Source organism: Heptranchias perlo, chromosome 4, assembly GCF_035084215.1.
Source record: "Heptranchias perlo isolate sHepPer1 chromosome 4, sHepPer1.hap1, whole genome shotgun sequence".
Taxonomy (NCBI): domain Eukaryota; kingdom Metazoa; phylum Chordata; class Chondrichthyes; order Hexanchiformes; family Hexanchidae; genus Heptranchias; species Heptranchias perlo.
This window is the reverse complement of record NC_090328.1, coordinates 10,324,762-10,346,018: the sequence shown is the minus strand read 5'-3', so window position 1 is coordinate 10,346,018 and position 21,257 is coordinate 10,324,762. Positions and strand designations below refer to the sequence as shown.

General features: G+C 46.6%; 1 protein-coding gene across 5 annotated transcripts in view; it reads right to left on the bottom strand.

Annotated features, from left to right (window-relative positions):
- Positions 1–21,257, bottom strand: part of palld (palladin, cytoskeletal associated protein) — a 369,602-nt gene that overhangs the window by 154,436 nt on the left and 193,909 nt on the right. For 4 of the 5 annotated variants that reach the window (XM_067982453.1, XM_067982449.1, XM_067982448.1 and 1 more), the window contains exons 4-9: positions 17,878–17,944; positions 12,265–12,394; positions 9,912–9,974; positions 6,509–6,650; positions 6,370–6,393; positions 4,510–4,632 (exon numbers count right to left, since the gene is read on the bottom strand). In XM_067982453.1, the coding sequence (XP_067838554.1) occupies positions 4,510–4,632; positions 6,370–6,393; positions 6,509–6,650; positions 9,912–9,974; positions 12,265–12,394; positions 17,878–17,944 (549 nt within the window). The remainder of the gene's footprint in view (positions 1–4,509; positions 4,633–6,369; positions 6,394–6,508; positions 6,651–9,911; positions 9,975–12,264; positions 12,395–17,877; positions 17,945–21,257) is intronic. The other variant, XM_067982451.1, reaches the window with a different exon arrangement.

Sequence of the window (21,257 nt, the reverse complement as noted above, 5' to 3'; positions counted from 1 at the left end):
GGCCCACTCAGTTGTACAGGGATGTGACACAGAATGACAAAGAATGTACAGCACAGAAACAGGCCATTCAGCCCATGCCGGTGTTTATGCTCCACACGAGCCTCCTCCCACCCTACTACATCTAACCAGATCAACATAACCTTTTACTCCTTTTCCCGTCATGTATTTATCCAGCTTCCTCTTAAATGCTTCTATGCTAGTTGTTAACTGTATCCATGCGATCAATTAATGTTAATTGTATTCAGGTGGTGTGTATCAATTGGGAACTCTCTTGTATCCATTTATAAGAGAGCTGATGTAGAGTGTTGTGGTGTGGAACTCTGTGAATAAAGGCTTGAAAGCAACTGAAGACCAGGCTCTAGTATTCTATCCTTTACCACCGGGCTATCCAATTTATCACACTAGTCACCTCAAGTACTCCATGTGGTACTGAGTATTGCCCACATCTCAAGAACAAATAAAACAAAAAATTACAGCACTTTCAGTGAAGGCTCTTGGGGGGGGTCACACAGACAGTGTTTTTCTCCTTGGGTATGTTTCTACAATAATGACAGATTAACCCTAACCCTAACCCTAATGCAGCGTTATAAGCAGCTATACAGGGCACACAGAAAAGGATATCTCCAAGATGATAAATATTTTCCAAGTAGTTCTTTGTGAAAGAAAGAGAGAAAGGAACACTTGCATTTATATAGCGCCTTTCACGACCTCAGCACATCCCAAAGCGCTTTACAGCCAATGACGTACTTTTGAAGTGTAGTCACTGTTGTAATGAAGGAAACACGGCAGCCAATTTGCCCACAGCAAGATCCCACAAACAACAATGTGATAACAATCAGATCATTTGTTTTAGGTGTTGGTTGAGGGATAAATATTGACCAGGATGCCGGGAGACCTCCCCTGCTCTTCTTCAAAATAGCGGCCATGGGATCTTTTACATCCACCTGAGAGGTCAGATGGGGGCCTCGGTTTAATGTCTCATCTGAAAGACGGCACCTCCAACAATGCTGCACTCCCTCAGTACTGCACTAGGAGCGTCGGCCTAGAATTTGTGCTCAAGTCTCTGGAGTGGGATTTGAACCCATTACCTCCTGACTCCGAGGTGAGAGTGAGGCCAGTCAGCAGCTGCTGGGAAAACTACCTGAAACTTGGCATGCCAAATACAACAATGAATTTGTTTCTTTCTTTGACCGGTTTGCACCTCTCCCGACTCCCTGCTGAGGTAGTTCCATAGGCACCAATTAGACTCTGGTACCTCACTGAGGACGTCATTATTCACCCGTGAGCCTACACAGTGACCGTTAGCGGCCTGTTCAAATGTGGGGAGGGGGGAGGGGGGAATGCGGCCAATGTCCAATGTCCAGCGGAGGGCGCTGGATGGCGATCCATAGCAGATTTTCTCTCTTCGTAAGCCAATTTCAGCAATCCACCACCCTGGCTGAGATCAATACAGACAGGTGGTCGAACCTGGGACCTTCCTGGTCTCTGTAGCTCAGCTACTCACTGGATAAATTCACTGCTGCACTGGGGAGCCCAGATCAGTGGCTTTTAATGTAACAGCTAGCCCATGATCTACATTGAATACCGCAACTCTTGATTCATGACTTGTTTCAATGGTTCCCTAGTAATATAGCATTCCACGTGTCCTTTTGTTCATTCGTTTTACCAAAGTGCTTTAAAAAAAAATTCAATCTCGGGATATGGGCATTGCTGGCATTCACTGCCCTTGAGAAGGTGGTGGTGAGCCGCCTTCTTGAACCGCTGCAGTCCGTGTGGTGAAGGTTCTCCCACCGTGCTGTTAGGTAGGGAGTTCCAGGATTTTGACCTAGCTACGATGAAGGAACGGCGATTATATTTCCAAGTCGGGATGGTGTGTGACTTGGAGGGGAACGTGCAGGTGGTGTTGTTCCCATGTGCCTACTGCTCTTGTCCTTCTAGGTGGTAGAGGTCGCGGGTTTGGGAGGTGCTGTCGAAGAAGCCTTGGCGAGTTGCTGCAGTGCATCCTGTGGACGGTACACACTGCAGCCACAGTGCGCCGGTGGTGGAGGGAGTGGACGTTTAAAGGTGGTGGATGGGGTGCCAATCAAACGGACTGCTTTGTGTGTTAACCTAGTAACAATAACATCACTTTTTGCTCACTCGTAGTAAGAGACTGAGTGGATCCCATCATCAAAATGACACCTGGATTTTCACACAGGCTTGTTGCATGGGCCTGCTGCCAGGAGAAATATTTCGGCTCACCATCACAGGTATTGCCTGCCGCCTCCCCTATATATATTCTAGTGGTAGTCTGCCATTAAAAGGGAAAGTGGCAAGCCTGAGGGAAATACTTTCAGTTCAAAGTACTCCCCCGCCACCACAAGTACTAAAAATAAATAATTGGAAGGTATCTTTTACCAGGAATGATGGTTCAAAGAGCTTGGTTTGGCATTCCACAAGGCATCCTGAAATTCTCATCAATTCATATCTACACAACAGGATGTTATATAGATATCTGAGCTCTTGAATCAACACGGCAGCAACACTAGGTCGCTTGGGCAACAGCCTGCTTTAGCTTGTCTACTGTCTGACAGAGGGAACATAGGAACATGAGTAGGCCATTCAACCCCTTGAGCCTGCTCTGCCATTCAATTAGATCATGGCTGATCTGTATCATAACTCCATCTAACCGTCTTGGTTCCGTATCCCTTAATACCCTTGGCTAACAAACATATACGAATCTCAGTTTTGAAAGTTTCAATTGGCCCTCAGCCTCAACAGCTTTTTGGGGGAGAGAGGTTCCTGATTTCCACTACAGCGGCACACCATAGCTGCACTGATTGAGTCAAGTTTACGTACAAAGTGTGCACAGCCGCCCGATTCTCATTCGGAAGTTGCCCACAAGCACACAGTATTTTGTTTAGCTTATCCGAGCTTGAGGCTTCTTCAGGAATAAGATGGGGCAAAATTCTCTCCTTAATTGTCTTGTGATCAGCAATAATGGACAGACAGAGGGGGCACTGCAAACCGTGTAAACAAAGATTCCTCAGTGATTGCTGAACTTTAGAGGTAGGTGGGAACCAAGGCAAATTGCCCCATATTCTCCCAAACTATTTTGGAGACAGACTCGGGGTGGGGGTTTTGGAGGGGGGAAGGGGCAAAGAGAGGATGAGGAGGAAGTCCTAGGAATACCTGACCAGAAGATACCTCCAATCAGTGCAGCTCTGTGAAATTGTTAAGTGCCAGCTGTTAGCTACACATGAATTATAGTCCAAGCAGAAGCAACTTTATCTGAGTAAAGGAATGCTGATGCTCCCTTCCCACTCTTTTCCTCAAAGATTAGACGTTCTTCCTGCTATTCTTGGAAGAACCCCGTGAATTCGCTTTGTGTCAAAGAGCCAGGCACAACAGTCAGCGTTATGCCTAAGATGGCGTCTGTCCAAGTTCTATTAGCTAAGACCAGAACTGGAAGGGGGCTATATTAGTTTTTTTATATATAGAATTACATAGCATCTATAGCACAGAAACAGGCCATTCGGCCCAACTGGTCTATGCCGGTGTCTATGCTCCACATGAGCCTCCTCCCTCCCTACTTTATCTCACCCTATCAGCATATCCTTCTATTCCTTTCTCCCTCATGTACTTATCTAGCTTCCCTTTAAATGCATCTATGCTAATTGCTGTAGTTATGGTTTACCAATAGCTAAGATGGGGTCCGTCCGAGTCCTGTTAAATAAGACCAGAACTGGAAGCGATGTAAACAAAGCATGCTTTTTGTTATGGGTGAATAGTTATGGAGAAAGTACGAACAGAACCATTAGGGGCGTCTCAGAGGATGGTGTCTCGGTCACTATTTGTGACAGGTGCATTGGCAAGAGAGTTTGACAGCTGAAATGAATTCCTTCTGCTGCCTGTCGAAATTCTGCTACAGGCCCTACAGTCAGTCGGTATCAAGCTGTAGGTGGCTGCATCTGGTGAATGGGGGTGGACTGCTCCAAAGGCATTCATAACAGCCGTAAGCACCAGTTGAAGACATCGCTAATTTAGACCCTCTATGAGTGATTTTACGTGGCTGCACTCCCAACACAGAGCGTCACACACTGGGAGCGGATATCTGAATATTGGGCACGGAGGCTGTTGTGGCTGTTATGCAGCCCATCTGATTTTCCACCCTTGAAAAGTAATTCCTCCATGTCGAATATTCCGATACGCGTTCTTGGTGTGCGACGCTCTGCGAGGTGGAAGATTCAACCCTCTGTCCCTGCGGATGAGATGTTAAACAGATCCCCGTTTGCTGGTTGAGGTGGATCTAAAGATCCCAAGCTACTGTTCAAAGAAGGCAAAGGCCAACATTTCTCCCTCAGCCAACACCTCCAAAGTAGATTAACTGGTCACTGACCTCAGTGTTACGTGGCTGGCACAGAATAGTTTGCCTTTTAGAGAGCGAGCGAGAGGTAGATGAGAGATAGATGGATAGATTTAAGAGCTTGGCTTCCTCCCTCTGCTCCTCCCCTTACCGCCATCACATACCTGGGCAGAGGGTGAGCTGGGCACTGCATGATACGGTGCCAGAGGCATTGGTAGCTGTGCAAGTAAACCTTCCGGCATCTTCTGCAAAGGTTTCCGCAATCACTAGAGTGCAGATCTCTTCTGCTGAAAGAAATCAAGACAATTGTGTTTCAGTACAACTTCCGTATGACTCTTGCACAATGTTCTGCCCATGGACGGAATCACAGACAGTTGGAAGTTTCGTTAGTATTTTCAACAAGAAAGCACACTAGGCGTTATAGAAAAAAAGTTGAATTTGAAAATCATCTGATGTACAAAGAAAAAAAAACTTCCACTGGTATAGTGCCTTGAGTTGTGAAAACAGCTCAAAGCATTTCATGTAGCATTAGTGAGTTACTTTGAATGCAGTGATTAATGTAGGCAAATGATGTACCATAGCCTGCAGCACAGTGACTGCTACTAGAGGCAAGTCATCCAGTACGTAAATGTAAATTCACCACTCCCGCATTTGAAGGGAGTGTACAGCGGAGGTCAGGCTACAACACTCTATCGTAGAGTCTCCGAGCCGCTCGCCTTTAGAGGACGCCCCTCCCCCTCCGCTGGGAGCGTTGGATCTGCCGTTGAGCGTGTAGCAAGTTCAGCGACCGATCCATACGTTTTCAGCAGGTGGCCGCGTCACCCTGAATTGCAGGACTTCCTTCCTTAGCATCTCCATCAAGGCCAGCAGTGAATCCCCAGAGGGGTGAGGGGGTTGTGCATCTGTGCGGGGCCGTCACGCTGCTTCCCATCCATTTCTCTCCAGACCAGGATGTCTCCAGCAATAGGTGAGCTAGACCATCAAAGCTGTCAGGTTAGTGAGGCAACTTTAGCTTTAGATTTTAGGAGCACTGACGTATTCAGTCGCAGTGCAGAATCAGGGCCAACTATACTTGTAGTTTGAACATCCAAAGTTATCTCAATGTCTCAGTTAGGTGGAAGAAGTGCAATTTAAGGAAAGCCAGTCAGCGACTGGGGGTCACTTATCAACTGATGGTCTTGGTTGCTTTCTCCCCCTTGTTCCTCTCCTGAAGGCTCAGAGCTACGTAGGAACAGGGGTAGGCCATTCAGCCCCTCGAGCCTGTTCCTCCATTCAATTAAATCATGGTTGACCTGCACTCCATCTCCACCTCAACTCCATCTATCCGCCATAACTCTTAATACCCTTATCCAACAAAAAATTTATCAATCTCAGTTTTTAAATTTTCAATTGACCCTCAATCTCAACAGCTTGTTTTTGGGAGGGGAGAGAGTTCCAGATTTCCACTACCCTCTGTGTGAAGAAGTGCTTCCTGACTTCACTCCTGAACGGCCTAGCTCTAATTTTAAGGTTATGCCCCCCCTTGTTCTGGACTCCCCCCACCAGAGGAAATAGTTTCTATCTATCCACCCCATCAATTCCTCTAATCATCTTAAACACCTCAATTAGATCACCCCTTAATCTTCTATACTCAAGGGAACACAAGGCATGTTGGGGTACAGTCTGATGGATAACCTCACTCAAATAGCTATTCTTTATACATGATCTTGGTGTCAGGAAGCTATTGGACTAAGTGGAAGGAGGAAATCATAAGCAAACCCAGCCTTTGTCCACAGCACACTCATGCTTTCCAACAATGCTCAGGAGCAGGACCTGGCAGAGCTTAACGGGGGTTTCAAACATGTTTTTGTACGTAATTGTCAGTTCAAATATCCTAACTTGGCTCAATGTAGGCAGTTATTTATCAGCGATATCCATAAGTTAATGGACAGAGATGATCTTTGCAGCTGAAGATACCAAGCAGACACCCACCACTGTTCAAGCATTCTGCTACTCTAAGGATTATCACTACCCAGGGTCCTTACCGGGTTCAACGGCTGATCGAGGCTCTGAGGGTCACACCAGGAGCAGGGTACATGGAACAGAAAACCAATAACAGTAAATTAGCTTGCATCCTTTCTAAATGAAGTGGTTCAACATTTGGTATTTAATGGTGTGCATTACTTTTCTGGAGGATTCGGAAATCTGGTGAATCCTCAATTTCTGTTCCTTGCCTCAGCCACTGGACTTTAACAGGAGGGGTCCCCTTGACTCGACATTCTAGCACCACAACCTGACCCTCTGACGCAGTGATATCTTGTAAGACCTGCAGTGAGGCAAGAGTTATCTTTATTGTCCACTTTACTGCTCTTTTCAATATTACAACTTATCATCCCATACGGTGTGAGCCTACTGTATATACCCAAGGTGACTTCCAAAATTCCAGCTAACCACCCCCCCATCCCCCCCCAAAAAAACCATGATGCTTATTCAATACTCAGCAGGTAGTGCTCTCACCTCCGAGTCAGGAGGGCATGGGTTCAAGTCCCACTCCGGTGACTCGAGCACATAATCCAGGCTGACACTCCAGTCCAGTACTGAGGGAGTGCTGCACTGTCGGAGGTGCCGTCTTTCAGGTGACGCGTTAAACCAAGGCCCTGTCTGCCCTCTCTGGTGGATGTAATAGATCCCATGGCACCATTTCGAAGGAGAGAAGGAGCATTCTCCCTGGTGTCCTGGCCAATATTTATCCCTCAACCAACACCTAAAACAGATTAGCTAGTCATTGCTGTTCGTGGGAGATGGCTGTGCGCATATTGGCTGCCTTGTTTCCTGCATTATAACAGTGACTACACTTCAAAAGTACTTCATTGGCTGTAAAGCGCTTTGGGACGTCCTGAGGTGGTGAAAGGCACAAAACTTCTATCCATCAAAACCATCACCTTCATGTTGGTTGGTGCCTACAAATATACTTTCTCACTGCTTTTCATTTCACCCAGTGGCTCCTTACTATGTGTTGCTCCAGTGCGGTGAATTTAAATAGCGACTCTCCCTCTCGACACCTACCTTCAATCCCAGTTGCCAAAGCTGTTTCTTCAATCTCCTATTTTTTAATCCCGCTGGGCTGAATAAAATTTCAGAGCAGTGTGGGGGGAGCCTAGACTGACTTTGGGAGGGGAAGCCACCATTGGGATATCGGGAGCCCAGCAACAACCCAATGGGAATGGGCTGGGACGCCAATCCAGCCGGCTCCACAGTTTTTGGTGCAATCGCTTCGCTAGACGGGAACCTCCAAGTCGGCACATCACCCATGTAATAGGACGGCCCCTTTTAATTTTAGCCCCCAAACAAGCACATAAGTTTCTAGTCTTTATACATGGTATTTTAAGGCCATGGTGTCGATCTCCTGGCCGGCATCCCACCTTCACCCTTCATAAATTTAAGCTCATCCAAGACTCTGCTGCCTGTATCCTAACTCGCACCAAGTCCCGTTCACCCATTACCCCTGTGCTCGCTGACCTACATTGGCTCCCGGTCCAGGAAAGCCTCGATTTTAAAATTCTCATCCTTGTTTTCAAATCCCTCCACGGCCTCGCCCCTCCCTATCTCTGTAACCTCCTCCAGCCCTACAACCATCCGCGATCTCCGCGTTCCTCCAAATCTGGCCTCTGACATCCCCGATTTTCATCGCTCCACCATCGGCGGCCGTGCCTCCAGCTGCCGAGGCCCTAAACTCAGGAATTCCCTCCATAATCCTCTCTGCATCGCTACCTCTCTCTCCTGGTTTAAAACCTACCTCTTTGACTAAACTTTTGGTCACCTTTCCTAATATCTCCTTATGTGGCTCGGTATCACATGTTAATTGATGATCACTCCTGCAAAGCGCCTTGGGACGTTTTACTACGTTAAAGGCGCTATATAAATAAATGCAAGTTGTTGTTGATTTTAACCCTTCCCGCCCGGCGGAAACAGGGCAGTTAAAAATGAGCAGGTCACTTACCCGCTCAAATCCCGACCATTTCTGCTATTAATCTACGTCAATAGATGCAGTTTTAACAGGGGGCCTGGGCAGGGAAACCTCTGCAGCTTTCCCCAGCTCGGCAGAAGCTGATCTGCTGCTGGTCTGAAGACAGAAGCGGCCCTTCAGGGTAAGTCTAAAGCTCTCCAATGTGGGGCCAGGAGGAGCTGGAGCGTGCGAGCCGTGTTGGTTTTCTTGACTAGTTTCAAGGGGCCCGCGCCTTTTTTTTTTCTTCGGTTGAAGCCAGGGGCGCCTCTAGGTCCCTCGAACCAATATGGCGTCGGACGTGTTTCCGCCGCTGTTCAGGGGCGGGAGGTTGGCTCCCTAGCAGGGACCTCTGTGCCGCCCCCCACCCCCCCCCCTGGTCTCCGCCCGGAAAACGGGTGCAATGAGGACCAATTGCCCACCCCCTCACCCCACGTAGTCCAGCTTTGGTCAGCGTACACAGAAGAAGCAGGTCCCTACAATGAAAACGGTGTAAGAACCGAAAAGGTCTTAATCCCTCTTCATACCACATTGATTTGAGAGAGCTAGACCTGTACTTCAATGGGTGGGTGGAAAGGGAGGTGGGGGGGGGGGGTGCAAAGCAGGAAACAAGAAAAAATTGCTGATCCAAGCTTCTAAAAATCATGGAGAATTGGTGGGGTTAGACGGTGGTCTTTGTCGGAGACCGACAATGAATTTGACAGGATCATAAGCCGAGGAAAAGCACGGGGGCTAAAAATTGAGCTGAATAAGCATCTCCGAGCGGGGTCGGCACAGGTTGACATAATGATTGAAGCACAAAGGGAAAGGAAACACGTTTGTGATAGTCAAAGGTATATGGGCTGGGTGCCAAGGCAGGAACTAACACCCCACCTTGGAATCCAACCTCAAAACAATGGAGATATTGTGACAAGAGTTGCAGACCAATTCTGCAGGAGGAGCACGTGGGTTAGTGTGCCTGAATTATGCAGCTCGATTTCTCTTAGGTTTTCAGAAATGCCTACCCTATAACTCCAATCATTGCTCTGCACGGAGCGACTTATTGACAGAACAATGAATGACAGATGCCCCAGTGCTTATACAAGCCATCGGCAATCTTACAGAAATTAAAGATCAGATTACACTTTCTGAAAATAGATTTAGAATCTGAAACTCTAATGTATCTGAATTGTTTCCCAGCTTCTCTCCCCTCTCTACACCCCATTTTATTGGCTGTAAAGCGCTTTGGGACGTCCTGAGGTTGTGAAAGGCGCTATATAAATCCAAGTCTTTCTCTCTCTCTCTCTCTCTCTCTTTCTTCAAACACTGTCACAGATCACGCTGACTGATTGAAAGCTATGGTTATGATAGGTATGGGTGGAGAGGGCTCAATGACCCATTTCGTTTCAGCCTCCCAGAGTAAGCTGTAGTAAAGCAAGCCATTTGTCGACGCTCCCTCCTCCGTCCTGACCCAAGTGACCCCAATTAAATCAATCCCCAATTAAGTTAAAACAGTTGCTGCTTGACCTCGTTGACTGACTGGCACCAGTCAGCTAAGTTTACGGGTTATTTTTTTAAACCGAAAATGGATTGTAAAAGGCTGACCTTTGTAAACACAGGTGATGAGACTCCATCCTGGACTTGAAGGCACGGTGTAGGACTCTGGATCTTAAATTTTAAAAAAAAGTCCAAGCAAAAATAAAAACATAATGTCAGCGGCCTAACCAATTTTGGGCTGTTGCACTACTTGAATAGAAGCACTTTTTAATGTTGTGACAGCAGCCAACATTGTCGCTTACTTTATAATTACTGACAGGAAGCATTCCGCAGCTGTTGATGTACTTAAACCAGTCAACATGAATAAAGACTACAAGCCGGTGTTTAAAAAGCATTCCACTCGGTTTGTTAACCGCAATTACGTATTAGGATATAAGCCGCTTAAGTGCAAGACATCTCTTGACCGTAAACAACTTAATGGTGCATCGTAAACAAACAGGGTAAAAATTACAGGCAAAACAACCTGGACAACAGTCTAATATAACGGGTACTGTAGTAAAACAGTCACGGATTCTAAACAGGATCTTTCCTCCTCAAGAATTTGTAGCGACCCACTCGGAATTCCCTTTCCTTTACATTTAATACTTGACAGACTGAAACCCGGTGACACCTGACACAGTGGGCCTCTCGGTTTCAGTCTATACTCTAATCATATGACAGAGCACAACTGCAGTAATTTTAGTCGACTACAAAATAGAACAGCATAGTTACAAGGGGTCATTATATTGTGCTGTACGTTCCTTTGGCACCCAAGAATGGAGGGTCAGCAACAGTCACTGGTTATTTATACTTCTTAATAACAGCACAGTTTCCCCCCCCACCAGCATCCCCCGCCCCCCCCCAAGCTTTCCTTTGTGTGGGCCTTCTGAATCTATGTACGAATTTCAACCATTCCAGTGACAAATCTCCCTCAGATATTTCTTCTGCCTTGAGACTTATCAGGATGAGGGACTTCAGTTATATGGAGAGATTGGAGAAGCTGGGATTGTTCTCCTTGGAGAAGAGATTTAATAGAGGTGTTCAAAATTATGAGGGGTTTTGATAGAGTACATAGGGAGAAACTGTTTCCACTGGCAGGAGGGTCGGTAACCAGAGGACACAGATTTAAGGTAATTGGCAAAAGAAGCCGAGGGGAGATGAGGAGAATTTTTTTTTTTTACACAGCAAGTTGTTACGATCTGGAATGCACTGCCAGAAAGGGTAGTGGGAGCAGATTCAATAATAACTTTCAAAATGGAATTGGAGCCCCACTTCAGGAACGGAGCACCTAATCTTGACGGCCACTGCAGTGCAATATTGAGGGAGTGATGCATTATCAGAGGTGCCACCTTTTGGATGATGCATTAAACAGAGGTCCTGTCTGCTGGTTCAAATGGAAGTAAAAGATTCCTCCCTATAATCAACGCCATCGAAAACAGATTGATGGCCATGGGTTTCATTTGCTATTTGTGGGATCTTGCTGTACACCAGTTAGCTGCTGCAATTCCCAACATAACAACAGTAGCAAAAGTTCAATAATAATTTAGTGGCTGTGAAGAACTTTGGGACAACTGGAGGATGTGATAAGGTGCTATACAAATGCAAGTTCTTTCTATGGAATTTTCACATAGCAACCAGTTAATGGTATGCCAGATCCTGATACAATTGATCAGTTTCTGTAAGGTGGGCATGGGAATAGGTACATGGTACAGTCCAGGGAACAAACCAAATGTAAAAACTTTGGATTGGGATAACTGCTTAGGGCCTCCTATTTAGATGTCCACTGATAATCCGCCATATGCAACCATAACTATGACCTTAAGCATGTGTGTCAAAGTAATGTCAAGAAAGAAAGAACTTGCATTTATACAACCTTAAGATGTCTCAAAGTGCTTTACAGTCAGTGGAGTACTTTTGAAGTGTACTTACTGTTGTAATGTAGGAAATGCGGCAGCCAATTTGTGCACAGCAGGATGCCACAAACAACAACGTGATAAATGACTAGATGGTTGGTTTTAGTGATGTTGGTTGAGGGATAAATATTGGCCAGGACACCAAGCAGAACTCCCCTGCTCTTCTTCAAAATAGCGACCACGGGAACTTTTACGTCCACCTGAGAGGGCAGACGGGGCCTTAGTTTAACGTCTTATCTGAAAGACGGCACCTCCGACAGTGCAGCACTCCCTCAGTACCACACTGAAGTGTCAGCCTAGATTTTGTGCTCAAGTCTCTGGAGTGGGACTTGAACTCACGGCCTTCTGACTCAGAGGCGAGAGAGGTTCACCACTGAGCCAAGGCTGACACCATATATGAATATAATTTTTGCATGCTGGTTAATAACGCACTACAGGCATTAGTCATCAGGCAGACACCTGCATCGGTGGCTCTTGCTGAAAGTTATTTGGCAAATGTTTCACCGTACCTGTGGTGCTGGAATGGAGATGGTTTGAACCAGCGTAGAGCGGACCTGCTGCACATCAGTGGCACCTGTTGCCCCCTTTGAGTGATGGGATCCTATCGTCAGGGACACTGAAGTGCTCTTCTTTTGGGCCCTTGTGTTTCCGAAGGGGAACAAAACAGTTTATACAAATTACATTCAACTTCATTAACAGGTATAATGTGCAGATTGATCAAGAACTAGATGGAAATCGGCCATGATCTAACTGAATGGAGGAACAGGCTCGAGGGGCTGAATGGCCTATTCCTGTTCCTATTTATGGTCTATTTTTGACACGAAGGTCTGTGGCCCGTTAATAACTATGAGAGAGACTTAGGGACCGGGACCAATTAAACAGATGAGCTAAATGAATGACAGATGGATTTTAATGTAGATTAATGGAATATTTTCATCAGAGCAGTCATTCATCGGGACCGTGTACAAGTCCTTATAGGGAGAGCTCCACTAACAATACAGGGGACCAAACAGTTTGTTCAAATGGAGATCCCCGAAATTAGGCACAATGGACCAGCCAACAAAATAAGCGATGAAGGGATCCATTGGAGGACTTGGGATAATTTCACCGAAAGCTATTATCAATATACTGGAGTGTATGTCAAAGGCATTTGGCTAGAACAACACCAACAACAACAACTTGCATATATATATAGGTTTAGGGTGGGAATTCCAGAGCTTAGGGCCTAGGCAGCTGAAGGCTGAAATATGGGGGATGACTACATACATCATTGGTGAGGCCAGTTCATCTTCAAAAAGGGGATCTATAATACAACACTTCAAAAGGTTCTTCATTGGCTGTAAAGCACCTTGGACCGTCCTGAGGTTGTAAACGCCGCTACATAAATGCATTTTATTTCTCTTCTTTGTGGACAGTTCAAGGAAAGGTAACGGACGATACGGAGACTTGAGTCTCGGGATTACGGGGCACGGTCCATGTTTGTAAAGGATGAAGAGGATTGGATAATGTCGATGTGAGGGGGCCATCCAACATGGACTGTGAATTGCAGAACTAGAAATGGGCACAAAACAAACGAGCAAACTTCCAGCAAGACTTGACATTAGAAGGAAAATTCGCTCCTCCCCCAACCAATCAGGCATTGGATATGCAAATATGTCCAATGGCACCCTTGAAAAGAGCTGGGTCGATATCTGGGATTGAGGGCAGGTACAGATAGTGAACGCCACGTGCAATGTGACAGTCTGAACAGCTCAGGGATTGTTAAAATTTCATGTCAGGGAAGACAGGAGTCTAAGGTGTTGTTCCTGGGTTTTATCTGTTGAGGAAAGCGAAGGACGAACCAGTAAAACCTCTCCACAGGAGTTTAAAGCAAATATATTTTAGTACAAAAGGAATCATTTGGCCCATCGTGCTTGTTCCACAATGGAGCTATCTACTTTAATCCCATATCCCTGCTCTTTCCCCCTGTCCATTTTTTTTCCCCTTCAAATGCTATCTAATCCCCTCTTACATGTTGAGATTGACTTGGATTGTTATCAAATGGGTACAGTAGAGTCTGTGACAGAACGGTTTGTATATCGTCTTTGGAAGGAGCAAGCTTGATGGGGGAGGAAATGGCTCATTCATTCTGGTTTACATTGAATTTGATATTCTTTAAATAAAAAAAATGAGGGTAAACTCTAAATTCCTCTCCTGTTCTCTAAATTCACAACCCAACTATGATGAAAGACAACCTGCTTTTAGACCTCTGCCGGCAATAGCAAGAGAACAGCCTGGACACATTCCTTCCTCTTGCCTCCATTTCACACCTTCTATAGTGAGGTAACACACAGGAAACAAGTACAACATCTGGCAACCTCTTACTGAAGTTGATGGGCCACTGACAAATTCTATACTCAGTTGTTAAAAACCAATAGGCTGATGAACAACTTGGTAACATGATCTCCATAAATGCAATATAAAGACAGCTGGCATGTAACAAGGACCACTTTAAGACAGTGCTGGGGAGAGAGGCTCCTTGTGTAGCTCGGTACTAGGATGCAATGTACCTATGGAGCAGCAGTTCAACACTTCAAGTTCAGTGCAACCTGTACCGTTAAACAGACACTGCCATAACTGCTTAGAATATCACTTCATAGAATCACGCAGCACAGAAGGAGGCCATTCGGCCCATCGTGCCTGTGCCGGCTCTTTGAAAGAGCTATCCAATTAGTCTCACTCCCCCTGCTCCTTCCCTATAGCCCTGCAAATTTTTCACTTCAGGTATTTATCCAATTCCCTTTTGAAAGTTACTATTGAATCTACTTCCACCGCCCTTTCAGGCAGCGCATTCCAGATCAGAACCACTCATAGCCGTTAAAAGACAAGCCCTATACAGAATGACACACGCAATAGTATAGATGCATCTGTAAGGTTGTTACTGGTTTGAACTGCACTCCCCCTGCCACACAACCCCCTCGTATCAGGAGCTACCAAAGACACTACCAACTCAATTCAGAGAGCTTTCCCTTAAAACAGGCTGGAAAACTTGTGCAAATAAATGCATTGGTCTGCATGTCAACAAGGGCATGCAAAAAAATGATTTTTTTTCTCGACAGTATGATGTTTCTCGAGGATTCCCAGGCCTGCTTCCATTAGCTCCACTGCACGTCTACAAAAAGCTCCACCAAACTTAGGTATCTGGGCGCATAGAAGCTCATAAAACATTCGTTTTACACGTTACATTCACGGCATTTGGGAAATGTATCAGTTTTACTTCAACATGCGACAAAAATATGCTATGACAGAGCAGGAGAATCGATCGCATTGCAAGTCAATCCAATTATTAAGTCATGACTGCGGTGATGAACACTCATTTGGTCCTACCTCACCCGACCTGATATCCTTGTAAACCAGCACCCACCGACATGCATCCCCTGTTTAAACTACTCAGAGTAAAACCACAAAATACTTCTGTACAAAGAGCTTTGACGTTGCATAATCCACCATCAGGAAATGCATTGGCATCTGAAGATGTCCAATTACCTGGTCTTCTAGTCAAGCACACTTACCGTTGGACTCAAGCACACTTACCGTTGGACTCAAGCACACTTACCGTTGGACACATGCACACTTACCGTTGGACTCAAGCACACTTACCGTTGGACTCAAGCACACTTACCGTTGGACTCAAGCACACTTACCGTTGGACTCAAGCACACTTACCGTTGGACACATGCACACTTACCGTTGGACTCAAGCACACTTACCGTTGGACTCAAGCACACTTACCGTTGGACTCAAGCACACTTACCGTTGGACTCAAGCACACTTACCGTTGGACACATGCACACTTACCGTTGGACTCAAGCACACTTACCGTTGGACACATGCATACTTACCGTTGGACACATGCACACTTACCGTTGGACTCAAGCACACTTACCGTTGGACACATGCACACTTACCGTTGGACACATGCACACTTACCGTTGGACTCAAGCACACTTACCGTTGGACTCATGCACACTTACCGTTGGACACAAGCACACTTACCGTTGGACTCAAGCACACTTACCGTTGGACACATGCACACTTACCGTTGGACTCAAGCACACTTACCGTTGGACACATGCACACTTACCGTTGGACTCAAGCACACTTACCGTTGGACACATGCACACTTACCGTTGGACACATGCACACTTACCGTTGGACTCATGGGGAGTTAAATTGGTTAACCCCTGAATCTGGGTGCAGGTGTCGCGGTGCCTCCTGCTAGTGAGAAGTGCCGAATGTTAGATTCGTGCTGCCTCCTCATTTACCTGAGTCCGAGCTGCGATGTTCTCTCCGGCTTTGGCACTTCTCACCAGCAGGAGGGCCCAATCCCGTGTGAGTTGCTCGCACCTCTTAAATGCAGCCTGCACTATGTGTATATATATATATATATATATGCAAAATATAAGATACGGGTCCGCACTGAGTCTGGACAGAGATCAGACATCGCACATGTAAAACACAGATGCAGCTCCCGACCCTGTGTTTACAAACTGATGAGTTATGTTAAAACATTGAATAAAGGTTGCGCACTACTAAAACCCACATCCTCCAATCTGCACACCAGACCTCACCAATTTGCCGATCTGAGTTTGTACCAGGCCTGTGAGAGTGCGTGCACCAAGGTTCGGTGCTGATGCACTGGAGACCTTGGTGCAAGAGGTGGACAGAAGGAAGGGCACCCTATATCCGCAAGGTGGCAAGAGGCCCTCCAGACATATGCTCAAGAGGCAGTGGGAGGCAGCGGGGGACAAGGTCAATGACAGGTGCACAGCACTACGAACATGGGTGCAGTGCAAGAAGAAGTTCAATGTTTTGACACGAGCGGTCAAGGTGAGTAAGGCTAACTGTCAAGTGGCGTCTCCTACCAACTGCACCACTAGCCACATCCACTGCTCCACGCACTACACCCCCCCATCACCCACCTACCAACAAACTCTGTCAATCAGTACTCAATTCTTCCAATCAGATGCGTCCTCTCACCCTCACTCATTACCATTGTTTCAAGCCGCACATCCACAACTCACAGGTCATGCACACTGACAGCTATTCAACCGTGACAGGCATGTCACCCAATCATCCTGCAGGACACTCACTGACACACGTCCCGTTTTCTCACAGGAGAAGGTGGCGCAAAACGGTAGGCAGCAAGTGGCAGTGGCAATTAGCCCCTCGAGCCTGTTCCGCCATTCAGTGAGATCATGGTTGACCTGTGACCTAACGCAATATCCCTCAATATCCCTTAGCCCCATATCCCTCAATACCCTTGGTTAACAAAAATCTATCAATCTCAGACTTAAAATTAACAATTGAGCTAGCATCAACTACTGTATGCAAAAGAGTGTTCCAAACTTCTCCCACCCCTTGCGTGTTGAAGCATTTCCTGACTTCACTCCTACAAGTCCCGGCTCTAAATGTTAGTCTATGTCCCCTTCTCCTAGTATTCAAGTATGGGAGACGTCCAAAAAACGGATACAAATGCATTAGCAGCCAGAAGCAATAATTCAGCAACTAACCTGTAAATCGTGCTTGGTCCCTTTATATAGCGCTAGTGAGGGTCCTCCGGGCCATCTATGACATGTTTAGCTGGTTAAGTGCCAAAATGGTGTCTATCCCTTTAAGTTAACATTGCACACTGATCTAACGCATATTCTCCATCCTTTACATGCAGCTGGCGTTCGTTATCTGAGCCTGCGCGAACCCCTTTACCAAGATGGCGTCCGGCGCACATCACGCTAGAAGTGTGCGCGTGCATTCCAGACACCATTTTGGAACTTCAGAAGGTCACATAGCGCCTGTACAATAGGCACTACACGGCCGAATTTCTAACCCATGCACACTTACCGTCGGACTCGTGCACACTTACCGTCGGACTCGTGCACACTTACTGTCGGACTCGTGCACACTTACTATTAAACTCATGCACACTTACTATTAAACTCATGCACATTTACTGTTAGACCAATACACATTTACTGTTAGACTAATGCACATTTACTGTTAGACCAATACACATTTACTGTTAGACTAATGCACATTTACTGTTAGACTAATGCACATTTGCTGTAGGACTAATGTACACTTACTGAGGCATGGCTCCGGCTTGTGACTTAAACATATCTCCCTCACCCTCCGAATCTGTGGAAGAAGCACCTAGAGAGGAGGGAAGAAGAGCAGAGTTAGAGAGATGTTTAACTTGTCTTTTAAGCAGACAGTATGACTAAGGATGAGGGTTTGCACCTTTGAATTGGCCTGCTCTCAGCCTTGGGAAGTGGCCGTAAAAGTTACGTGCTGCTTGTAATAACCAGTCTATGTGCACGAGAAGTTCAGTCCAATTAAACAGCTGTTGTATAGATGTCTAATAGGGTGACACACCCCTAACATCATTGGCACACACAAGAGCCTCAGGCTTGTTCCAGCTGTCAGATAAAAGGAGGGATGTTTGCTTGCTGCTGGGATGAGCACTGGGGGGGGGGGGAAACAGGAAATGATTCTCCCTTCAGATGCTTCCAAATTTACTCTTCTACACAAAGCTCGACAAATACTAATGAGAAACAACACTGGCCAGGTTTCAACTGCAGTTCATCATTAGCAGCACACCGTCTATTATTACATCCCATTTGTCATACTCAATAGGTATAATTAGACTTAGAGACCGAGCTTAATTTGTCAATTCAACAGCAAAGGTCTTTGAAGTCTAACGGAGCCTACTCCATAGGAACATACTAACGGTCAAGGAAGGGACTCTGCAAAAATGTCAGCTCCAACCTGTTGTGTAATAATTCTTCAATTAGCAGAACCTAAGCCTTATGTAGCCACAAGCCCACATCTGAAAGCAAGTCTATACGGTGGATGGTCTTCCTAGTATGAACCTCATTTGAAGAACGCAGCCATCCGAAGAGTAACTTCTTGCACTTGTGTGGGAGGATCGATGGTTTTCAACGAGAGACGGATTGCTGCACGCCAGCAGATTGCTCGTTTCCCCAAGCTCACAACAGGGAGCTCAAATGGTAGGCTTTTAAACATGGGAAGACAAGGGCCGCATTGCCTCGTGGCAAAAACATCTGAAGGCACTTACCAATACTTACAGGCTGGGCAAACAGGAGCTTCGGGCATGGCCAGGCGGTTGACTCTTAACTTCCCTCTGGAGTGGCCGAGTGAGCTACTCAGTTGCATCAAACCGCAAGCAGCGGTTCAAGAGGAAAGGCCTGTCACCACCACCGACTCAGGGCAAACGTGGGTTGGCCCATAAATGCTGGACTTGTGCAGTGACGCCCACATTCCGGTGAATGAATTAAAGGAAAATGGTGGCACTAGCCCAGCCTTGAGTTACTGGGCAGCTGACAGGGTAGAATGCAGGAATGTGAGCTGAAGATTCACTCCGGTACACGGCTCTGACCTGCATGCATTAGCTCGGGCTCGACTTCTTGCCCCTCAGCAAACAAAAACGTCCCATTTATTCAATTAAAATGCATTTCACGTGATTGCAGAAGCTCCCCTATCTCTGTAGCCTCCTCCAGCCCTACAACCCTCCGAGATCTCTGCGTTCCTCGAATTCTGGTTTCTTGCCCATCCGCAATTTTCAACGCTCCATCGTGCCTTCAGCCGTCCAGGTCCTAAGCTCTGGAATTCCCTCCCTAAACCTCTCCAGCTCTCTCTCTCCTCCTTTAAGTCACTCCTTTAAACCCACCTCTTTGACCAAGCTTTTGATCACCTGTCCTAATATCTCCTTACGTGGCTCGGTGTAAAAGTTTGTCTGATTTACGCTCCTGTGAAGCGCCTCGGGACGTTTCACTACGTTAAAGGCGCTATATAAATGCAAGTAGTTGTTGTTGTTGTTTCCGTGGTGACAAACCACCGGAACCTGGGGAATCTTTTGTTTGTTAAATTGCATTGAAACACAGCACCCACACCCCCCCCCACCGAACCCCTCACAAACCCCCCCACCTGTTCATGCACTGCCCGTGCAATATGGATTTCCAGCTGATTGCCACATACCGAGGATCAGCCATCCTGCTCCCACTGGTTATTCACCGACCCCCCGGCGAGAGTGAGTGCACGTGAATAATGGGCAAAGAGAGATTTCTGCTTGGACAAGATGTCTTCATCCCCCCCTCCTCCTCCTCCCCTCCTCCTCCTCCTCTTCCCCCTCCACGCCCCCTCCCCCCGCCCTCCCTCTCAGTGATTGAATACCCTGTTGGGATTCATCAACAACGTTCACAAGTAAGGAGCCACTTGGGCCAAGAAAACAGGAAACCATGTCGCAGCGAGGAGTCGACACCCTGAGGAGAGGGGAGAAAAGGAAGACAATGAAATGATTAGCTGCAGGTACTGGCTGTACGAGTAAGTGATAAATGACCCAGTTGGAAGAAGAGCAGGACATGGAACTGGTGGCCTTCCCATTCCTTCAACAACAAAAAAAAAGTTACTGTAGAAATTTCATCGATAACTGTTGTCAGGGTGGGCGGAGAAGGAATAAAGGATCGCAAGTTATCACGTCCGACCTTGCACAACACAACTTGCATTTCAAGAGCCTTGGGACGTTCTTGTGTGTTAAACTGCACCGAAACACAGGGCTGGATGATATTCTGTAGCACTCACATTAAAAGGAAGGCAAAACATGGGACGTCAAGCAGGAGGGTGAAGGGAAAAAAAGGAAATGTGTTAGGACGGGAGAACCAAAGGCATGGTCAAGGAGAAGGGCTTAGAGGATATTTCCAAGCAGGGAGGGATGCCTTTTTCTAATGATCCATATAAATGCGCACTGGGTTTCTCCAGTCTCAGCGATTGAAGAACAATTTTGAATGTGCCTGCACCCCACCCACCCCAGCTTTTTTTTTTGAAGAGGCACGAGAGGGTGAGATGAAGTCGGGTGAGAGGAGGCTCGTGCGGAGCATGAACGCCGGCATAGAACAGTTGGGCCGAACGGCCTGTTCCTGTGCTGTAGATTCTATGTAAGAACTTAACCGTAAAATAAGAACATAAGAAATAGGAGCAGGAGTAGGCCAATCGGCCCCTCGAGCCTGCTCCGCCATTCAATAAGATCATGGCTGATCTGATCCTAACCTCAAATCTAAATTCATGTCCAATTTCCTGCCCGCTCCCCGTAACCCCTAATTCCCTTTACTTCGAGGAAACTGTCTATTTCTGTTTTAAATTTATTTAATGATGTAGCTTCCACAGCTTCCTGGGGGAGCAAATTCCACAGACTAATAACTTTGAACAAAACAAATAAGGAAACTTATTTAAAACTTAAATTATAATATTGTTTTCCTGGTGTCCGCAAAGCACTCCAGTCCTTGAGGTACCCACCGGTCGCAGAAGGCCCCAAGCGTGCCCCAAGGGAGCAGGGAGGTATGTGGCGAGGCGCAGAAGGAAGTAGGTAGGGGTTCCAGAGACCACGGACGTACCGGCTGAACGAGGGAGCAGCCGCCCGGGGTTGAGCAGGACACAAGGGCCCAGTGCA